This window comes from Drosophila nasuta, chromosome 3 (genome assembly GCF_023558535.2).
Source record: "Drosophila nasuta strain 15112-1781.00 chromosome 3, ASM2355853v1, whole genome shotgun sequence".
NCBI classification, from domain to species: domain Eukaryota; kingdom Metazoa; phylum Arthropoda; class Insecta; order Diptera; family Drosophilidae; genus Drosophila; species Drosophila nasuta.
Window position 1 is genome coordinate 30185519 of NC_083457.1, and position 23475 is coordinate 30208993.

Consider the following 23475-nt stretch of genomic DNA (forward strand, 5'->3'; position numbering starts at 1 on the left):
TCCAGCTTATTTTATTGTTTTATTTTATTTGCTTCGAAGTGTGCTGTTGAAATTTGAACTGATTATTTTTTGCGTAGGCTGCACTGTGTGACCGTAAGCTAGATTGGAGGTTTTTTAATGGTAAAAATATACTAAAATATCATGCCTGTGCCATTTTTTTATTTGTAAATTTATTTGCAATCACTAATGAAATAAACACTAAATTCCTAATTGTGTCAGCTTTCAACTATAAAAAAATTAAAGCAATTTGTGGTTGTCTTAAATTTGTAGCAAATTAACAGTATCGATTTATGAGAATGGTCCTAAAATTAACACAAAACACGAAAAATACTCATACATGTAAATTCGTGTTATCGATATTAAATCGTTATTCGTGAATCATTTTTTTTAGCCAAGCGACAAAGAAAAATTATAAACAAATACAGAATGGCCGCAATGAAAGGTAAGTGATGCGCAATAAATTCTACAACTAATGTATATTAATCATGATGCTATTTATTTCGTGAACCACTTGCTTTAATTGCCACTTGCCCGATTCTGGTTTTAACCAACAACGACACCAACAACAACAAACCAACACTTGCAGCGTAAGTAGCCACCCGCTACATGTGAATACTTATTTGCAAATTCATTGATAACTTTTATTCTGTTTCAGCTTGGTCATAAGCGCACTACTTACGTGCCTGGGAATGACATTTCTGATATTGGCATGCGCTGTTCCCACACCCAAGATATTCTATCCGTTCTTCGTGCTGCTCTTCTATGTGTTATCAGTATTGCCAGTTCTAATAGCCAAACGCTCCACCCCTGGCAGCGAAACCAACCCGAAAACGGAGTTTGCCCTCTTTCTCTCAGCTGGCATGGTGTTGAGTTCTTTTGCCTTACCCATTGTCCTGGCACATTCGGCTGTTGTAAGTTGACATAATCATAGTGCTTTAACATTAAGAGACTAATTAAATCTTTCTGCATTTATTTTATAGATTACCTGGACAGCTTGCATACTGACGCTAATAGCTAACGTTATTAACTATTCGACCATTGTTGGCTATGCTATGCGTGGAGAGAGCTTTGATGCGCCTTACGGTGGCATGTTCTAAGTGGGATCTGTAAAATTAGCACCAACTGCGAGGGAGTTATGTTTTAAGCACCGACGATGGATTTTTGGATGAAGCAATTTTGAATGCAGTTCGCTCCATCACAAAAAAATCAGTCAATCTCACATCAATAAATATATTCAAATAACAATTATTTAATGCAAATAACAATATACATAATAGTTTATTAACCGATTCGGTGACTTTTACTCAGGACGTGCCAAATCTAGAGATTGGGATAAAGGTTTTTTTGTAAATACTAAGTACATATACCACGAAGGCAGTTCTTTTAATTTATGTTCTAGAATTTAGTAGTGAATATATTTTATGATTTCAGCTAGGTGCGTACATTTCTCTAAATATCGTTGCCGTTAGCTATCGGTTCATCTGAACTAATTCAGCAGAGAGCCAAACAGTGTAATCATTAGTACGTATATATGGTATTTAAATACTGGAAACTAAAGGAGCTTCAAGAACTATTTAACAATTTTAATTTCAGTCAGCTTGTTTTTATGAAAATAATGTCGCAGTTCATTAAAAATGTATATTTTTATAAAAATTAAATGTGTCAGGCTTTCTCTTATTTTCATTAGAAATAGGGAAGTGTCGTTTTTCAAAAATAGCGCCTCACCAAATATAGAGTAGTTCTGAGTGATTTTTTTTGGTATTTTTTCTGACTGTATAAGCCAAAATCTAAAATCGTACGGTGGTCACTTTAGAGTCAAAGTTTGACATTTGTTTGGTTTTTGAAAACTAAATAAAATGGAAAAAATTGCGTCTAATAATAATACGCCTTTAGAAAACATTTCCTTGGCCAGTGCAATTTATGATGAAGAAAACCAAGAGGAGCAGGAGGACGAGGGCACATTGTACGACGCCGAAGAATGGGATTTAATTTCGGAAATGGAATTCTCCACAGAGAACGACAGTGAATCCGAAGAATTTGAGGAGGATTTTACAGAGCACTTTCAGGCCAGTGTAGCACCCAGTATAGCTTCCCATGCAGATTTGCCGATGCACAAATATCCCTTTAAACTGCAACATAATGAGACAGGGTAAGTATTTAGCATACCAATCAGGAACGATAAATATTTATTTTTTCGTCGTTGCTTTTAGAAATATATTGACCGTGCATCACACCATAAAAAATGTGGACAAGCAATTGCGTGTCCGAATCGCCGCTTGTTGTTTCAATGGGATGAGCAACAAACTTCTGGTAATTGACAGGCGGTGAGTTACTATATTTCAATTATTCTTGACGTTGCGTTCTATTGGGAATGCATAAGAGTGTTAAATAAATAACAAAGATTAAATAGACTTACAAATTACATTATTAAGATTATTAAAATTTGTGGGAGCGTAAGAATATAATTAGATTATTTACTTACATGGAAAACCGAAAAATATCAAAGAATCAATGATATTGTGTACTAAGAGAATTCTTTGCACAGTTAGCTTTAAATCTATCGAGCTCATTTAATAGGATTTTATTTTAAACAAAACAACAAAATTACAGCATTTTTTTCGGAACTAAATAGACAACGTCAAACCATACACTGAATGTTTAATTGTATTTAACAGGTTTGAAATCAATTCATGTGGCACTGGGGGGAGCCCCCATCATAATTACATATCTTGCTTCATTAATATAACAAATTTATTGTAAGCCCCAATTGATAACGATTTTAATACCTTTCATTTATTATTCACACAACAGTGGCAACATCTATGTGTTCGATTTTGTTATCAAACGATATTGGCGACTCACAATTCGAGTTCCTCAAGCGACGGTGGTGCATGCCTCACCCTTGCACCACAGTGAGTATATTGTAGGCAACGAAAAGGGACACGTTCTTGTTATCAATGTGGAAAAGTCCATTATCAGCCGGCACAATGAAGTGGGAACCGCAGCAGTTAATCAGATTACCTGGGGAAATCGCGTGCAAAATTCCTCGATCTCAAATATGCTGATGCGTCTTGGTTCCGATGCAGCGCTGCTCAATTTAAGGAATTTAAGAGTGTCACATCGTCTGGAATTTGATCAGTCGCGACATACGCTTAAGTTGGCTGGTTATATACCCAACTCTGAGCAGTTCTTCACCTGTTTTACAAACGATAGTCTGAGTGTGTGGTCGGCACACTCTCAGGAAGCCACACAAATTACGCTGCCAATCAAGGCACGAGATCGGAAACTGCGTTTGCTGCGAAACCAAAAAGCGATTCCAGAGATTGCCTTGCGTGGCGACGACGAGGATGATATCAATTCAATAGATGATTTGGAATTCGATTGTGAAGAGGAGAACTTTGCCGATGGAACGCTGCTCAACTATAGCTTCACCCCAAACGGCAATAAACTGTGCTTCACCACCATCGATGGTTACTTGCTACTGCTCAGCTCGGCCTCCTTTGAGGTGGATAAGTTATTTCGGCTACGTGATTTTGTACTCAAACAAATCGAAGTGCTGCCCCAGCCTAAGGAACGTATACTCTTTGGCATCACAGCTCGTGGTCAGGCTGTTATGTTGGATCTGGAGAACACGGATCAAAAGCTTATAGTGCAACACTCAAATGGTCTCAGTCTCAATGTGAGCCGAGATGGCAAGCTGCTCAGCGTGCTGTCAAAATGCGGCGAGGTCAATGTGTGGTCCACGTGTCGCCTCTTCAATGCACTGCAGTTCAAGACGCAATCCATTGCCCAGCTGCGTGCTGTGCTCAAACAACCCAAGCTGCCAGGTCACGTCAGTGGCCCCATGAATCAGGAGTTGCGGCAGCTGTTGAAGCGGGATCGTTTGGAGGCCATGCTACGCGAGTTTGGTTGTTATCCGGAGAAGTATAGGTTCATCATATGGAGTTCGTTGTTGCAACTGCCCTGCAATGGTGTCCAGTTTCAGGCGCTGCTCAAGCTAGGCGAACCGCCAATTGTGAAACGCAATGCACGTGGACTGCGCATCAAAAGCGATGCTCAGCGTCGTGGTGTTATCCGGGCATGGAGCTGCTTGGCCCACTGGTGCAAGGTATTTGGATACGCTGAGTTTATGCCACATCTGGTGTTTCCCTTTGTCAAGCATCTGCTGAAGAACGGATTGGTTGTGTTCGAGCTGATGGCGACGCTGTTGCTTAATCACTTGCAGCTTTGCTTCGAGTTCTACCCGTTGCCACCGGAAAACTATTTGGCCATGTGTGCCAATGTCTTGCAGTGCAATGACGAGCAGTTGTCCAAGTTCTATCAGGCTCTCGAAGTGCATGCTAAAGATTATGCTTGGTCGCTGCTAACGAATGCTTTTGCTGAGGTATTGGAGGAGCAGCAATGGCTAGCTCTTTGGGATAATATCATCACAGAGCCTCAGTATTTTATCATTTTTGTTATTGTAGCCTATAATTTGCTGCAACGCGAGTTAATCTTGCGCCTGCCGGACAAGGAAGCAGTGTTGCGCTTCTTCCACGAACAGAATCCAATTGATGTGGCCAAATTGGTTGGCAGAGCTCGCAAGCTGATGAATAAATGTCCACCGCAAGTGCATCCTCGGCGCTTTATGCCACCATTTGCACCCATTCCCAAAGGTGTTTATCCCAAATTTCTTAAATATCCCAGCAATTGGATAGCGGAAAAGGAGGAGCAGACTTTGGAACTACAGAAACAGCATCAGGAGATTGATGCACGCATTCGTCATCTTGAATTGGAGGAGTTGCAAATGATGGATCGTTTGCAAAATGGTCTCAAGCAAGAGGAACATGTGAGGCGTGTGAAGGAAATGGAGAAACTCTATCAGGAAACCATACAGCGAGAAGAAGAGCGCATCTCTTGCCATCGGAAAATGCTGCTCACCTATCAACTGGAAGTGCGGCAACGCAAAAGTGAAGTTATGACCCAGCTGCAGGAGGCCGAACAGCGTCGTAAAGTATTGGAAATGGAGAAGGACATCGACATGCTGATGCACCGAATAGAACGCGAGCGACGACGCCACACTCAGGAGATGCAATTTGCCGAGGACGAGATACGCAACCAGGAACTGGAGCTGTTGGCACAGCGTTACTATTCAGATACTGCGGGAGCGCCTCTTGCCCAGAAATACTATGACAACATACAAAAAATGTGCCAGGAGCGTGATGAGCTACAACGAAATCTTCGCGAGGTTCGCACATATTGATCAGTCAATCTTAAAGAGTGATAATTACTTTTAATTATTGTTCTTTACAGATGACCATGGAGCATTTGGATAAACCCAGTCGGTCACGAAGGTCTCCGGCACCTGAAGAGCCAGACTTAACTGCAATTGAGCGTTCAATTCAGGAAATACAAAAAGAATTCTCAGATATTTTAAACAGCGGCTCCAAACGTAAGTAATTATAATAGGATATTTAAAGATAGGGGTATTTTTTTTTGTAAAAAACTAATATTTGTAATAATAGAATCCAAAAAAAATAATTTGCGTTTATCCTTTTCGCATATTTTCGGTGAAATTACATTCAAAAACAAATATTCAAAGACAAACTGCAATATAGCAATAACTGCCTATACCACAATGTGCATTACTAATTTATACATTTAAAAATTATAAATACATATATATTTATAGACGCAATACTGCCTGATTAAACAAAGATAAAATTATACATATTATATTAACAAAAACAATTTGTATATTTATTTTGAATTATTTTATATATCAGCAATCAACTATGTTTAATAAAAATATAATTTTATTGAGCAATAGCAATAACTTAATAACTAAGCTTTTCTTATAAATATTTATTTCTTTAAACCTATTTATAGAATAACTTTTGCAATAAATAAATGTTTATATTGAAAATATTACAAAAAAATTGTACAAACATATTTTAAGGCAGGCTTACAAGTAATTTATTTATCATCTATCTGCTAGAGCTGATCACTTTTTATCGAGCCTCTGATTTGGTTCCGAAGAAGGCACTATCATCTTGGGCACATTGATGACCAGGTGTATGCTGGAAGGCGGCATTTGGATTTGGTTGCCCACAACTGTAGCATATGGAATGGTTAATTAATTAATGCATTTGGATTTTAATTTGTTTCCTCACCACTAGCCAAATTGTTGTTGCTGTTTTGTTGCTGCAGTTGCCGCTCTAGTGCTGCGATGCGCTCTCGCAGCTCTCGATTTTCTTGCTGCAGTTGGGCATTATGATCCTTGAGCTCCTTGTGCTCCCTGCGCATCTTGGTACGATATCTGGATGCGGCAGCACGTCGTCTGTCTAGGCTATCTTCTTTGCGATTCACGGTGGACATTGCCTTAGGAGTGGGCGCAGTGAAACTGCGTTGCTTCTTGTTGTAACTGTTGCTCAGAATAGCTTTGAGTCGCTCTTTGATGGGCAACTGTGATGTGGGTGTCAAGCTGGCGCTACTGGGTTCATGAACAGGTGTCGTGCTTGTTGTGGTAATGCTTGTTGATAATGGAGCCTTGGAGGCCGGAGCTGCACTGGGCTTAGGTAAGATTAAGGGACGAATTCTTGGTGTGGATGTGGCACTTTTTGAAGTCTTGCTGTTTGCAGGAGCTGCTGTGGTGGTTAGTGAGAAAGTCTGTGCGGGCAGCAGCCAAGTGATAACTTGGGGTTGTATTAACTGCAGTGGCGGAGGGCCATTGTCTGTTGTGCTGGGCACTTGAGATGGGCTGTTGTGGGGTGTAGCAGTAGGAATCGGAGCAGGTGTTGGAGCGGGAGTCTTCAGCAGATCCTCGACATTGGGCACTACCACGTCTAAGGGACTATTGCTGTTGCTGACAACGGCGGGAGTTGCCGCTGACACTGTAGCCGAGTCTAGGGGATACACTTGCGGTGTGTGCAGCGAGTCACCATCCGTAGGTGGCGCCTCTGATGAGCGTGTTGGTGTTACGGGTATTGCGGTATGGCCACTGACTGCATTTTGTTCGGCGGCACGTTGAAACCCAAGGTCAAAGGGGTTAACATGCTGCAGATCCTCGAAGAGGCCAACTTCATCACAGTTCTTAATAAGGCGTGTCGGTGTGGGCGTTTGATCAGTGGGAAAGAGGTGTTCCGACTTCTGACCCAGTGTTAAGTCGAGTGTCATAGCCATGTCATGTTTTGGCTGGCACTGATTAAAGTTATCGAAGCTAGCATTCTCATCTCTATTTTTAGTCTCAAAGTCGGCAAAGGAGACGGCGGATAAATCCGCAATATTTGCGTCGTTTTCCATTGTCGCACAATTTATAATTCATTAATAAACAATAACAATCGGAACGCAACACAACGCCGTCAACTAAACAAAAACAAAACCATATGTTTTAGCAGAGTCGAGTTAACAGAGAAATCAATCTGTTATTGACATTGATTAGTATTTGTTTCTCCATTCTGTTTTTTCTGTATACTAATGAATTGATTTTTCAGCGACAAAACATCTTTAATTTGTATCGACAAATAATAATTTATAAAGATTTATTATTTAATTCTTTTCAAATCAAACATTGTTTCTCAAAAAAACTGAAAAGCTGTTTGATTTTACAGGGTGTGACCTTAAGTAACACTTTTGAAATATAAGATTTAACGCCGTTGGTATATACCAAAATCGAAAACTCTTAGAACGCGGCTGGTTACACTCATAAGTTGATTGCACAAAATTTAAAAAATCGCGAAAAGTGCTTCTAAATATCGTTTATTACAAAAATGCTTGACGTAATCTTGAATAAGCTTTCCACATTACTCGAACAGAGTTTTTCTGGTATATTAAATGTTGAAACATGTGTCATTATTCTTTCACTATACGAATGGTGGCAAGGAAAGGTTGATTGAGCCTCAAATGCGAACTATGGGCTATTATTTCATGACGCAATTCAACACTTAATTTTGAGTTGTGCAACACTTAAAGTACAAAAATACAAAAAGTCGTTACAAATTAAAAAGCTGAAAACAGTTTAATATTAAAGACTTACAGTTATCATTACAAAAAGTAATTATTTTATAATTACTTTATAAATAGTTTGGATATTCATTACATGCAAGACTTATAATATCACCTACAATTTTGAAAAATGTTGACATTCAACACTTCCGTCAAAAGTCTGCGTATCGCTTTCTGGCATCTGAAGTGCAGAGCTTCGTTGCTCGAACCTTTTTTTCACAGCACGTAGGCCCAATCATACACAAAATAAGACACAAAGAAAAAAAAAAAATACAACCCAAAAATATTTTTGGCAATAAAGAAAACCCCATAATTTAAAATTTTGTATCTTTTAAATTAGATTTCTCATTGAAGGAAGTAAGAAACAAAAACGAATACGAAAAATAAAACGAAAACAACTAACAGAAGACACGCAAAATGTTTTTGAGCCGCTTTTCGGAAACATGCACGCAACGAGCAATTTTCTAAAACTCTCTGGGACGTATTTATTTCTCACAAGAGGCCGCCGCAGCTTCAGCTTCAGCTTCAGTTTCAGCGCAAAGCAACAATACATACTTGTCTTGTGGGTCAAGTTCAGTATCCAAATCCTCCATAGCTTCCCAAGCCAGTCAAAATGGTGGGCACGCCATCCCATCGGCAGGCATAGCGATAGCAAGAGCAAGAGCAAGATCACAACCAGCCACAGACGAGGAAGATGCAGAGCAGAGCACAGCATGAAAATTAAGAAAAAGTGATGCGTAATTACAGTCATTCTCTTTCACTGCAGCAAACGGGCGATTCCGTACCGAACCCGACCAGAGCAGACCCGTCCAGACCAATGTCGATCTTAAGCCCAATGCCGGGTTTGTGGCTGCTTGCTGTTGCTTGTGGACCACTCTCGGGTATGTTGCATGCAACAGACGCGGTTTTTGGACAGCCATGGCCGCCGCTTGCCGGTAGAAACAATCAGTTTGAAGTTCGTTCGCATAATTATGGGCAATTTTCAAAGAACATGCGTTCCGATGAACATCTCTTTCTCTCTCTCCTGCTGCTGCTGCTGTTGCTGATGCTGCTGCTACTCCTGGTCGCATTCAAAGTCGCAGTCGCAGTTGGCTTTAACATCCATCGTGCGCGCCATTTCTGCGCCGCGACGCATACGCAATCCACAAGATACATTTTTAGTTTTGCATTTGTTTCGCCAGATTTGAAAATTACAGGTTGTCCTTGCTGCGTCTCGTCACTGGCAGGATGCAGCACAGATTTTAAGCAATGCTCTCAGGTTCTTGCTAGGTTTTCTTAAATTTTTTTTTACCAGCTTTCTTTTCTGGGAAGTTTTATTTGTTGTCAGGACTCAACCTGTTGCTAGGCGCCTGCAGCGCTTTTAACTAATGAGCTGACTGCATTCCCGCTATCGCAAGCATAATAATTCATAACGGCACTAACAATGTGCAATGTGTTATGCTGCCAGGACAATAACCGGCGCAGGACCCTTGTGGCATTTCATAAATATTCAAAAATACGAAACTTAACAAGCTGCATCCTGTGTATCTTTCGTTTCCTTTATGAAATTCCTAGAACGCCCCACATTTGTTTTGGGTTTAGTTTTTGGACTTTTTGGACAGTTTGTTTGTTTTGGCTAGCGGGCATTTTGCATAAATTCGGTGTTCTTCTTTTCTTCACGGTTGCATGCAGCGGAAAGGTAAATGGCTTACTACTTGCCACAAGACTGAACTTTTTGCATAACTTCAAAACTTTTCTCGATGTATTTTGAGTACGTTTATTTTTCTGATGTTTACATTGATTTTTATGTATCAATTAAAAAATCAACAGCAGCAACATTATTACTTTTTTTGATATTATATATTTTAATCAATACTCTTTTTATGCAACTTCCTGCGCCGCTAGCATCGATTTCTGACTCAACAGACTTCCTGTGCACACAGCCAGTCGAAATGGAATGAAATGATTTTTACTTTTCCGACGGCAATCGCAGACTGAAACTAAGCCTAAAGATAGCTACTATTCGTACGAAAAATTTCGTTTTTTTTTTTGTGTTTTTGTGTTTTCTGCTTGGCATTTTTATTGCCAAGCTTTGCGTCTAACTTGGCGCTCAATAATAATTTCATAATTATGGGTTATCTGGCAGTCGCATTCGTAAATAAAAAAGCCAAACGGCAAAAAGCGGCAAAATATGAAACCAAAACAAGCGCACAAAACTTTATCACTGACTTTTGTTGCTGTTGTCGTTGCTGTGGCTGTTGTTGCTGTGGTTCTTGCAGCGTGGCCGAGATTGATTGTCGCTAATGGGCGTGATGTGGCTGCGGCTGCGGCTGCGAGCAGTTCCAGTGAAAAGCCCTCACAGACGCAACTACAGCAGCAGATACAAATACAGATATAGATAGAGATACAGATACAGATAGAGATAGAGATGGAGATGGAGACAGGTAAAGGTAATTGTTTTAATTGCCACTGAGTCGGTCGGCCGAAAGTAGATCACGCGGCATTAGAAACTGCGGCCAGTTATAGAGGAAGTCGCCATCGACAACGCCAGCAATTAATTGTGACCTTGACCATACACACATACACACTAGCAAACAGAGATACATTGAATCTGAAGCTGAAGCTGCGCCTGTCTAACGGTATTTAGAGCTGCGGCTTAGACACAGAAATTAGCCAAACATTTTTGGCCGAGTTTAGCTCGTGCGGCGAACGCGCCACTAAAGGCAACTTTAGGCAGTCATCATCATCATAAAGACCACAAAGCGAAAGGATGCCGACAAGTGAAAGAGAGGCTATCCAGGGCCTGGACTTCAACGTCGAGCTCAACCGCTGTTGTTAGCGGCGGCACTCATCACGCCGTGATTCGCAAGATGATGGATTGCGTTCACTTTTGATGTATCTGCCACTTTCAGCTCACAATTTAATGCCCCACGTTCATGGGGCGCTGCCTAATTGCTCCTCCAGCTGCCTCCTCTCCTCTCTCCTGCTATCGTTCTCTTTCTCTTATTTGTAGCTTGCCACATCATTTCCATTTCCGTTAAGGCCGCCGGGCTGCTGTCGCGGCTCCAACCCCATCCCCAAGCCCAACTGCTTCTACACATCGCTGCGGCTTGTATTTGATATTTATTCGATATCAACAACAAAATCAAAAGTTAACAAAACTTTCGTTTTTTTCGTTTTGTGTCTCCTTCTGTCTCTCACTTTTTGCCGGCGGCAACTACAACGCGCCACAGTTGAAGCATATCCTGCGCTTGAGGCGCATCCTTGGCTTGCTCAAACATAATTGGCGTCTGGAGGCGTGCCCCTTTGCTCTCTAGACTTGTGTCTAACATGCGCCAGGCCTGGATTTAATCTGGATCTCGCTCCTCGCGGTCCTTTGGTTAGAGGGCGTGAGTTCCCTATAAAGCCCAAGTTCCTTTCAGAAAAGGGACATGCGCTCTGGGCAGTCTTTTTTTTGTTCTACAGTTTTTGGGTTTTGTGGGCCTCGAAACACACCTAGGCCAATAACGGTATTAGATGTGAGTGTGCGTGTTTAATTGCATGTTTCTAGATATCGTTGTGTGTTTTCAAAGGAATTTGCTTGCAAAAGGAATGTTAAATGCGTCATGCAATATCCAAGACTTGGGATATCTACAAATTTAAACATAATCAAAAAACATGCAAGGAAAATCTAATTCAATTCTTTTTAAAGTGAAACCTCATGGCTAAAAATTTTCTTGCAAGATAAATGATTTCATCCACAGAAAAGGTGTAAAAAAGACACCATAATTCAATTTTCACCGTCATCCACTAATGAATTCGCTTAAGACAAAGCCGCAGAACGAAAAGATCATCTCGTGTACACAAAGTCACCGAGAGAGAGACAAAACCATTAACCCAAAATTTAAAAACCTGTCAAAATTCATCAATGAAACTTTGTCTTTGATTGTTGTTGTTGTTGTTGTTGCTTGACCCCAGCTCTAGGGAGTCCAGTTAGAAATACACAATTAATTAAGCAAAACTCTTATGATCGTCTTCTGAGGCGGCAGTGAAGAAGCATCCAAAATATCTGGAGGCCACACACCGGTGACTGTCACTAATCCAGCAGTTCCGTTTCCCTTTGAATTCATATAGTTGAAAATTGAAGCACTGCTAAAAATAAAATATTTAATAAAATAATAAGTGACTATTTATAAATTAATAAACTGAAAAAATTATAGTGACAGCTAAATATTAAAATAGATAGAAAATATACGTAATAAAATATGTGTAAGTTAAGCTAATTTTTTTTAATATAAATTTAAACACGTAACTTAATAATGTGGAAGAAAGAAGAAGCCACAAGTACTATAAATTATCAGTTGTAATCAAACATAGTGGTTCTATTGTTTGTTATAAATAAATTGTTGTTAATAAATAAATAAACAAGAAAAGTTCTAGTATTATCTATAATAAATATTTAGAAAAATTCTAGTGTTAGATTAATATTCAAAAATAAGAGACAAAAAAAGTGGCAGAAGTTATTTTGATAGCAACTACTTTTGTAATAAAGAAATAAACGGAAATAATTTTTATAATGATTTTTTTTAACATTTAGTTAAAAAATGTCAGAAAAATGACTGCAAAACTACAAGCTTTAGTTTATTTTTAATTGAAAGATATTCGTTTAGATCCGGAATATGTAAATAACTAAATAAATATAATAAATAAATATAATAAAAATTGTTTATATCCCCTAAATCTTTGAGCGTCAACATTTTCAATAAATAAATTAACACAGAAACTCCGGTAATAGTAATTTAACTAAAAAGAAATATATAAGTGATCTAGTACTATAATTTTTATAAATAGTAAATCATTAATTATAAGTTGAGCACACATTTTTCCCCAAATAAAAAAATAAAAAATCTAGTAATAAAAATATTAAATATAAACATTTTTTATAAGCCCTAAATCTTTGAGTGCTCTAATTTTCAATAAATAAATGTAAAAGAAAAGTTTTAGTAATAATAAAATATTGTGGTAAAATGAATGAGTTTTTCAAATGAAATGAATAAAAATAAACAAATATTCACCAAACGCAGTTTTTAGTTTTATTTGCCAAGAGATGAAGTAATAATCGCATAATAATAATAATCCGTATAATTGTTAACTGCCATGTGTCATATAAACTGGAATAATTTCTTAATTCTCATTCGTATACAGCTCAAATTTAATTAATTGCGCTGATTCTGAGGAAGTAACAGCATCGTGAGGACAAAGCTTAGAATTGGCAGCTTGTTGAGTTTACAAGGAAAACATGAATAATTGGACAGGTGTTGCGTGAATATTTTATGCAATTCATAAAATAAATGCAATGCCTAAAGCAAGAGTAATATTCATAAAAAACTACGAAAATAAAAGTCTCGCGTTTGTTGGTCTAATAAAGTGATGGTTGGCTGTCAGAAAGGCAATGAAATGATTAAGCTATTTGTGGAAGTGGATCACAACTGATACGCATTCATATGCATTCAATTGAGTGTGAGTTTTTTACTCGTTCGTTTCTTGTGACCCTTCATGATACTCGAAGTGTTCTCCCATTCGCGATTCACCCGCGGCCATCTTCAACGGTTGACTCCGTCGGTTTCTTTTGTCGTTTCGTTTTTTTTTTTTTTTTTTTTTATTCTACTGTATCTTTTGCCATTGACAAATGATTGGCAAGCTGGGAGTTGAAGTTAAAGCTAAAGTTGAAGTTGTAGCTGTAGCTGAAGCTGAAACTGAAGCCAAAGCCATTGCAATGGCCAGGAGAGTGAACGCGATGAGACGCAAGTCAAAGACGAAGACGGCAGCAAAAACTCATCAATTAAAAGTGCTAATGGCTATAATAATGATATGTTAATATCACTCGTAGCTATAACTATTCTGCTTTTGTTTTGTTTTTTTTTCTTTCTTTTTGGCGCACAACTAACTGCGTTTTCGATCAGTTAACCCGGCGAAAAGGTAACAACAAAGGCCCCAAAATGCTGCTTGGAACAAAAAGCGGAACTCCAAGTCAAAGACGAAGACTGAAGACTCAAGACTCAAGCTGTAGACGTAGCCATAGCCCTAAGAATGTTGCATGATTAATTATGCTTTGGCGACTTTTCGGCGCTCTTTGCGAAAAAGCCACAAACATAATACATTCATAAGCATTTCGCATTTGGTTCATTAGCGCATTTCTTTATCTGAAAATTAAAAAAAAGCAAGATACAAAATAAAAACCACCGATCGGTGGCCAAAACAACTCACGATATGTGTCATATTAATTAAGTTTTTTGTGGCACAACCGTTGCGGATGTGATGCAAGTCGATGTCGAACTCAAACGGTGGCCATAGAAAGTGTTCCGTTGGCTTTTGGCAGGTGTTAAAGTTGCAGCAGAGTCGAAATAGTTTTGAAACATAATGTTTTTAGATTTCTGTCAAACTTAACTTATAAACTACATTGAAGTTTAATCGTTCTTCGATTGATTTTATTGCAACACCCAAAAATTTGATAGATGGCATTTGAAATATTGATTCCTGGCTTCACTTTTGTTTTATTTTTTTTTTGTTCTTTTCGACTGATTTATAGCTTCAATCAAAACTCATGAATATGCACACGCATATGTGCTCAGCCGGAGGCGCTAAAACGACTGATTTATGGATGAAAAGGAGCAGCAAAGATACCAAAATCAGATAGAGTTGATATCGATGCGGATACAATATGGCACAATAAATATAAATACGTGTATGCAAAAGGACGAAAGACTGAGGTCAATCGGGTCTTTTGGACTGACAGGCCAAATCGCCAATAAATAAAGCAAATGCCGCGATCGCAGAGGATCGACACAGAGAGTCTGATCGCAGTTTACCTTCAGCTGCCAGCTGGCCAGCTGGATGGACATGCGCATTTTTCACCATTTTCAGATTGATACGTGCTGGAATTTTTTGTGTGTGCGGGAAACGCGTGGTTCCCCCACTCAATTGGAGGAGACATGTGATATATGCGTCTGCAGAGTCTGGGACGAAGTCTGAAGGTCTGGCATTGGCCTGTCATGCGTATGCCTAATGATTGGTTGTGCTGGGGTTAAGAATTATTGTTGAACTCCTGGCGGATGTAGTGCATCATTTGCAAGCGCTAATGATAGGTCAGCTTCATCGTGGAAGTAAGAAAAGGAAGAGCACAGCTAAAATAAAATGAAATGCTCAAGTTAGATACAACATTTGCTTGCATTTTAATTATTGCGCGTCATACGAAAATTTATGCATCCGTCGGCTATTTTTTGTATTTCGAATGTATTTTTTGGCAGACAAACCACTTTCGAAGGGGTCTTTTTAGCCAAGTCAATGATGGAATAGCAATAGACCGGCCATTGCGTGCTAGGAGGCCATCACAGAGCCAGAGAAATTGCAGCCAATTGTAATGCAAAGTTCTATTCCGACAGCCGAAGCCAACGCCAACGCAATCCAGCTACGAGTATGCCTCTGGGCCAATTTCGAATTTAACTTTTGTATGTGGCTAGATATTTGGCCAACAAAAGTTACCTTGTTGTTGTTGCCAACGACTGCGGTGGGTAACAAGTTTGGAAAATTTGCGTTTCCGGCATTTGCAAATTTACAATTCGCGCCTTGCATTTTGACAGAGATGGAGCTGCCAAAGTTCGTTCTTTTTTTTTCTCCTCTTCTTTTTTGGGGTAGCCATTGTGTGGGTGGTTGGTTGGTTTGTTAGTTGGATGGGTGTTAGACCTGTCTGCGGTTGACTGGCATACTAACTGCCAACTGGCAACTGGCAACCGTTATGTAAACGTCTTTGCGCGCACGTTTCGTTTTACAATATTTTTGCTACTGCGGTTGTTTGCCAAATGTTTGCAGCGAGGCGGTGTCAAAGTGTGGTGGGGCAGGGAGGGTGAATGGGGTTGTGAGTTTTACCGGGCGGATACTGGGGCTAACTTACCTTAAACATGCAACACTTTGCTGCTGCACATAGCCATAGCTCAAATGGCAAAATGTCGAGTGTCGGGTGTTTGGGTGTTGGGGATTCGGGTGAACGGATATGCTGACAGGCGCTTGGCATTGGGGGGCTGCTCCATTGACTCAATAAGCGCACGTAAAACAAGCTTCACAGATCACCAGCAGCTAACCTTAACAAGATCAACAGCTTTTTGTTGTTGTTGCTATCGCGTATCATGCTCTCCGCTCCCATATAAATCAAAAAAACACAAAGTGCGCCACGTTTGTACGAAAACAAAACGAAACGTCAAATTAAAATGCAAATTTAATTGATGTATCGGTCAGTGGCGGCAACTAGTTTCCAGACTAAACACACACACAAACACACACACGCACACAAACATGTGGCCTAGTCGAGTGACCAGAGACTGATCATTAGACGGTTATAGTAGAGCTAAGGCTAACTAAGGTGCACTAAAAATTCAGCGGAAATTACACGAAACAGCAGCGAGCAGAGACTAATGCAATCTTGCAAGTGGTGACTTTGCAGCTTGCAGCTTGCAGCTTGCAACTTGCAACTGGCAGTTGCAGTTGCAACTTGCCAGTTTGCAATTTGAAACGCTGTGTGTCTAATTACACGCATTTCGCATTTGGCCACAAGGAGTGCCCCAACCGTGGCGATTTGCCTTCGAGTCTTCGATGGCGACGCAGGATACGTGCCTGATGTCTATTAAGTAATAGTTGTGGGCCACCTAATATCTGTGCAGCTAATGGGCGCAGCTTTTTTGAGGGCGTGTGCTTGCAGCAGTTTGCCGCCGTCGTCGCCGTCGCCGTCGCTTGCAACATCAACCTCGTAGGAGGCACATCATCAAAGCCAGCTGCAACTGTAAACGCCGCGAGGACATTATCATTAGCAAGCGTCTTCCATTTGCCTCGCATTTCACTTGTTGCTGATCTCTCTCTCTTGCTCTCTCCCTTGCCTTGACCAACCGGCTCTTGACTTGATTCCACAGCCATATCAATTAGTACTAAAATCTAAATTGATATGTGTTGTCGGGTATGAGAAGAACAGGGGAGAAAACCAGACAAGTGCATATTGCATAAATTAAAATATATTCTTTACTTCAAGTATATTTTTTTTATTTCACAAATAGACATGAATTTAAATACAAACGAAAGAGAGTATAATTTGAACAAGGCTAATGAAATTTTAGAAAAGCAATGTAAAAAAGCGAATATTATATAGATGTGGAGTAAAAACTGTTTACAAACAAACTTTCATAAGGAAAACAAATTGAAATAATAACGATTTAACAATCTTAAAAAATATGGAAATAGTATGCGATTTACATATTTATAAACTGATAATACATACTCGTATATAGCCTAATGTTACATTAAATATTCTATAACAAATTTATATATATAATGTATATATTCACTGAATAACTTGACAACAGGGAAATAATCAGTCTACGAAATTTTTTAAATGTTTTTGTATGTAAACAAATAGTAATACAATAAATATATTAAGCAGAATTTTTTATCTGTCTTGTAGTTTAATATTAATTTTTTTTCATGGATTTTTAATGAGCTCAACTTGGAGTTGAGCAAGTCAATCTCACAGGCAAAGTTCAATCGAAAAGTGGAAAGGTGTCTTTCAATGTCAGAAAAGGCAAAAGTCAAAAGACAGCACTAAAAAATTGTAACTAGCGTTGCAGCAGCAGCAACAACAAAAGCAAAAAAAAAGAACAACAATTGCAGCAATAAGAATCGCAAGAAACTTTAAGACAACATTGATCGATGCCAGCAGTCAATGGCAAAGAAGTCTTGAGTTTCGTATTTGTACATGCAGATGCAGCGAATGTATCTGACAGATACTTTACACACACACATACACAGAGTACACACTATGTTGCCATATGCCTGTGTGTTCTTGAAAATTTCAAATTGGCTTTAGCTGCTGTCGCTTTGCATGTAAGCCATTTGTTGTTGCTGTTGGGGCTGCTGTGGCTGTGGCTGCGACTGTTGCTGGTTGCTGTTGCTCTTGCTGCTCATGCCAAGATACTTTTTTGAAGTTACCTTCTTTTATTTTTTATATCGTTTTTTTTTTGTGTGCAGCTGCAACGAGTTGAGGCCAAAATGGCTGCCAAAGCCATGGACCAGGCCCAGTCCTCATTCGGCTGCTTATTTTTCATCTTAGTTTTGTATGTTGTTGTTGTTGCTTTGGCTGCTGCTGTTGCTGTTGCCTGCTTTGTGCTTTATCGTCTGCTGGAAATCTGCGCACGTTTTGCTGGTCGCCGTCTCAGTTGTCTGCGCGCCTTCGCCTCCTCCAACGTCGCCAGCATTTGCGACTTCTTGGTTGGCTGGGGGCCCTTGAAGTCTCTTGGTCTTCGTCTTGAACATCGCCATCGCCATCGCTGTAGTCATCTCTTCTTTTGGCTGTCTTGGACTTGGCAGCATGGCTGCATTGCAGCTTTACGTTGAGTTTAGTTCATTCTTCGTTTCGTTTCGTTTCAATTTTGTTTTTCTTTATACGTTTTATTTATTTTTTTTTTGTTCACAAGAAATCTTCCAGCGTCAGTTGCCGATGCCGATGCCAATCCCGCGTCCCTTCCCCCCTCGCTTCCCCGCTGGCCAAGCTGTCAGCCACTTGGCAGCGTGTTTGTTAACATATTGTATTTTGAAGGCGTGGGAGCCGCATTGCAGCTCAGGCACAGACATCAGACAGACAGACAGACAGACAGACGGAGGCAGTGAAGCAGTGAAGCCAGAGAAGAAGTGGAAACGGCAAAAAGAAACGTTTTAATGCAGCCTTCTTCTTGCCTTTTGATGCTTTTAAACGCCATTTTCCCTTGACTTGGTTTCAGTTGTTGCTTTGGTTGCTGGCACCGACACTTGGACTCTGGGGTTCTTTTGGCTGTCTATTTTCTAAGCCTGGCCATGTTATTTGTCAATGCATGACAATTTTATTGGCTTTTGCTGCCCTTCGCCAAACTTGATGGACGTCTCTGCGGTTTTGGGCCACTCCGCATCGAGCAGACACTTTAATTTCGTGCACAGTCTCCGTCCGGCAGGGACACGAAGGCATGAGTCTTGCTTGGCTCTCTGGACATGGGACATGCACAGTGCCATTGCCAGTTTTCGCTGCGTGCACAGTGCCAGAACAGCAAAAGAAACGAAACGAAACGAAACCGATCATGATCAGGCAAAAGGCGAATAGCGATGGCGATAGCAATGGCGACGGCAACTTGAGGCACCATTTAAGCACTAGCACGAAGTAAATCACATCACGACCCAAGCATCGCCATCACTATAGACATGGACATCGATATTGCGAACGCCAGAGAGTCTCAGCTCAGCCTCAGCTCAGATCAGCTCAGCTCTTGACTTGGCTAATTATATAGTTTGATTTGTGTTGCCGATATTTGGTGATTTGCGCTAAAGCGGCAAATCATGATCCACGGGTGTCGGAAAATTCAAGGAAAAACGTTAATTTGCCAGCCCAAAAAGAGCGAGAAGAGCGACAAAGCACAACTGCAATATAAAGAGCGATTTGAATGTGGCGTTGGCGTTGGCGTTTTTGCATCGCTGGCGGCAGCTCAAGGAAATCACACGGAATCGTGGCCAGTTTGAGGTATTTTTGTTTTTCTCTTCATTTTTCACTTTCAGTTAGCTGCCGCTGTCGCTGCTGCTCTGGTCCGACAAAAATACAGCTAGCTAAGAATTCATTGTCTTGGTTGGTTGACTTGTTTCCACCAATGCCCCGCGGTCACATTCCAATTGCTCCTCCATTTGACGTTGCCGTCGCCATTTCTGTGGCTTTTACTGTGGTCGTTGCTGTGGCTTTTGCTGTGTTGCCGTTTGCTGTGGTGGCATGTATTTTGCATATTGACGCGCGGCATTTTGTAAGCACATTTCACAGCGCAATTGGCATCGACAGCAACAGCAACAACAGCAACCACAACAACAGCAACAACATGCTGGCTTCGTTTCGTGCCAAGATAACCCAACGATAACCAACTTTGACTACGACTACGAGTACAACACATGCATGTGGGGCCCAGAGCACCTTTGGCAAATGTAAAATAACTCACGACATCTCGACAAGCCAAAGCCATAGCTAAACTCAAAGCCAGCTCATGACTCATGCAACAACAGCAACTACAACAATCGTAATAAACGCAACAACAGCAACCAACTAGCACGACCCCAAGTCAGTCCGCAAATCAACGCCAACACTCAGGCGAGAAAAAAAACACACACACACCAACATACTCTCCTATATATGTATATATAAATTTATATATACGATTACATTATGAAAAACAAAAGCCAACTGCTGCTCCGTACTACTGACATTTTTATTGAGTGTCTGTTTGATGGACTTGAACATCACGCCAACTCTCTGAGGTTTGTTTTTCCACCGTTTTATGCTTTTTGTGCAGTTAATTCCAGCTATCTGTCAAGCCCCTCTGGCTACTCAAGTCAATCGGGGCAGTCTTATTATATTCACTCAAAACTATCATCAGTGCAATAACAATTTGATGAACTTAATTCTGAATAAACTCACCGCTCAATTCACTTTTTTTCACATTTGTTATAGTATTGAATCCGAAATTAATTTAAATACTAGCCATTGAATAAGTTATTAAATCAAAGTACATATCGATTTGCATTCCTATTGGTGTTATTATGCATAAAATTATATATTTTAATCTGCAATGCACAATATAAATCAGATCAATAGGTTCATAAGTTATTTGACAGTTACAAATCTCTTTTTCTTGCGACTTGCAAGATTTAATTATTAATATTGTTTCTTATTTGCTAAAAGAGAATTCAAGAGAACACTGATTTGCATTCCAATTATTGAAGTGATATATTTTAATGAATTATTTCTATCATTTTAATTTACGTAGAGTAACTTTTTTATACAACGCTGCACGTTAATGTTTCATTCAAAATCTAATATCAATAGATCAAGTTTAATTATTTTTGCACTGTTAACTATCCTCTTATAATTTTGCTTCAATATAAATTTAATTTATATTGAATTTATTAATTTAGTAAAAAACTTTCTTTGGGTTACAATTAGCAAAGATTTATCGATTTGTGTTGTTTTTGCAATATCAACAGCCACAGGTGAATGTTTGCATTATTACTTTACTAGATTTTATAGAATTATTTCTTTATCTTTATGAACATTTTTATAATAGACATGCGTTGTTTTTTGCAATATTTGTTTTTTATTATTTTACAAGATTAAATTAAATTGTTTCTTTAACTTCATATTCTCTTTTTTCTGTACTCCATTTTTAATTTTTTTAGATTTGTCATCATTTGTTATTTTTTTCTGAGTTAGATTTGGGTATATCTGTTTTCCATCTTCGAATTTCTCTAAGCTTAATATAAAATTTTCTGAAATTGAGTAAACAGAGTCCTTTAGAAAATTATATAAAATTGACGAGTTAATTGAGTTCCTTTTGGAATATCATCTAGTTGCTGTTCTATAAAATTGTTTTCATCTTTTAATAGTATTAATCTTAATTTAGTAAAATTAACATAATATGATAGAGTAAATAATCTTTGTAGAATAATTAGCTAACGAGTAATTCTTCTGTTCGTAAATTTATCTAACAGTTCAGCTTAAACTCAAGGATTAGTCGTAACTTAAATGATCTATGACATGCTGTCTAAAAGAAAACCAACCTTAAGAAAAACTCAATTCTAAATATAGTAGATAAAAGAACATTTTTTTATTAGCTCACCTCAGGAAAGTCTGGAGTCTCTAGTCTCGTCTGGGCCAAGAGCTGTGTACTTACAATTGACCCTCAGCCAGGCACATTTCCATCGAATCAATAACCATACATCATAAGTATATAGTTTAGCACAAGGCGGAGTCCCGGCAGCATCTGGGCAAATTTCTTCATCGGATCGAGCCAAAGTCGCATCCTTTGCTTGGGCATGTTTTCCTTTGCCGTTGTTGTTGTTGCTGTTGTTGTTTTTTTCGCGCACTGCCCCCCAACATATTTTGATAGGACTTTTGATTTATTACAAATTGAAGTTGATTTTAATCGAGTGTTTGCCAAAGTCCGCACGCTCCTCGCTGGTGGAACAACATCGAGAGCAACTGGTCGATGGATCGATTGGTCTGGTTTTTGTGGGTCCTCCTCAATCCGCAATCTGGTCGGCTGTATGGTGACGCTGACGGGCTGATTGATGAGCAGCGCAGCTGTCGAGCGCGTTTGAAATTTATGACAAAATATATGAGCCGCACTTTATCAAGTCGCTTCGATCGCGCCACGCTGCGAATATTAATTGGAGCGACTTTTAGGAAAGTGTTTTCCATTTAAATTGAATCCAATGCCGAACATTGTTGTGGCCAGCAGTCGAGTCGCCAGCAATGTCCCAGCTTCGTTTCGGGGCATTCGTTGAATATTATTTTGATTATAATGTGATTATTTATGCTTGGGCCAACAGGCCGATCCTCAGCTGAAGCTGAAGTTGATGCTGATGCTGGACGTTTGACACTGATGGTAAGATGAATCCGCATCCGCCACAGATCTTGAGTGACCATGTGTGTGTGTGTGTTGGTGTGTGCATGCAACGAATTGATTTCAAAATTACAGTAATTTTCACAATTTTCTAATTATTTAATCGATTATTGATTTTTGATGTGCGCTAAGTGGCTCACTTAGTGCGTGAGAAATTGATGTGAGAAATCATTTGGACGCGCCCGCCTCATCCACATCTCAGTCCATGCGGATGATAATGGGATGAGGTGTTGATTTGCCTGACGATCGTTATGTGATATGTGAGTGCTTATCTGCTGGTGTGTGTGTGTCATCGGGAGCAATTCTTGTTGTGATTACTTCTTTTACTTTGCACCGGGTGTGTAGGCGTAACTAAATCCAAACCACCGGCTAATGACTCAATTAGGCAAAACAATTTGTTATGGAAATTACCAAGCCATTGGTCATTCGCTCAATGGAAAGCAAAAGTTGAGCCTACACAAGAAATGAGTGGCAATAAAGCCAAAATACACAACAGAGCCCAAAAATAAAATTGATGCCAATTGGGACGAAAGTGAAAATTCAACGGAGCGGCAAAAAGTGGCAATTGAAGAAGCGGCTCAAGAACTCACTGAAGCTAAAGAGCAATTTAAGTGTCGCTTCGTTTCGTTTCGTTTCGCTTATCCTGTTGTTATTGTAATTTCATCTAAGGCCTGTCCATTTGCGGGTGTTACAATTTTGGTTGCCATCAAATTGATGGCGCTCTTAGCCACCTCTCTCTCTCTCTCTCATTTTTTCTGCGTGCCTTCCGCGCTGAGATCGAATGCGATATAATGATAATGCTGATGACGATCGTAATGAGCTGCAATTGTTGAGCTTTGGAGTGTGCCACGATTGTGGCCAGCTCACAGCTCCCAGCTCCCATCTCCATCTGCCTGGCTGACTGATTACACTTAAGTGGCCAATGAGATTCGTATTTGTTCCGTGGCAAGTAAAGTGGACTGCGGTTTGTGCTTTAGCTGGGTTGATCTTCAGGATCGTTTACGGTTTCAAGTTTGTGTCGATTTGTGCA

The 23475-nt window shown here is 39.7% G+C and overlaps 3 protein-coding genes across 4 annotated transcripts; 2 read left to right on the plus strand and 1 right to left on the minus strand.

Annotated features, from left to right (window-relative positions):
* Positions 1 to 489: 489 nt before the first annotated feature.
* LOC132788158 (leptin receptor gene-related protein) lies at positions 490 to 1289 on the plus strand (the record flags this gene model as incomplete). Its single annotated transcript, XM_060795489.1, has 3 exons — positions 490 to 587; positions 656 to 911; positions 981 to 1289. Coding segments are annotated over 3 exons (471 nt in total), but the record flags the coding sequence as incomplete, so codon positions are not given.
* Positions 1290 to 1696: 407 nt separating this feature from the next.
* LOC132793918 (TBC1 domain family member 31) lies at positions 1697 to 5722 on the plus strand. Of its 2 annotated transcripts, none has more exons than XM_060804076.1 (4): positions 1697 to 2149; positions 2211 to 2324; positions 2812 to 4384; positions 4467 to 4636. In XM_060804076.1, the coding sequence occupies exons 1-4, from the start codon at positions 1857 to 1859 to the stop codon at positions 4491 to 4493; spliced, it is 2007 nt and encodes a 668-aa protein (XP_060660059.1). In that variant the 5' UTR covers positions 1697 to 1856; the 3' UTR covers positions 4494 to 4636. The 2 variants fall into 2 exon arrangements, with proteins under 2 accessions (XP_060660059.1, XP_060660058.1); XM_060804075.1 differs by adding an exon at positions 5293 to 5722 and having other exon boundaries at positions 1704 to 2149; positions 2812 to 5227.
* Positions 5723 to 5851: 129 nt separating this feature from the next.
* On the minus strand, positions 5852 to 7352 carry LOC132793921 (cyclic AMP-dependent transcription factor ATF-2). Its single transcript, XM_060804082.1, has 2 exons — positions 6153 to 7352; positions 5852 to 6093 (listed from the first exon to the last, which is right to left on the minus strand). Exons 1-2 carry the CDS (start codon positions 7279 to 7281, stop codon positions 5984 to 5986), a joined length of 1239 nt encoding a protein of 412 aa, XP_060660065.1. The 5' UTR covers positions 7282 to 7352; the 3' UTR covers positions 5852 to 5983.
* Positions 7353 to 23475: the final 16123 nt, after the last annotated feature.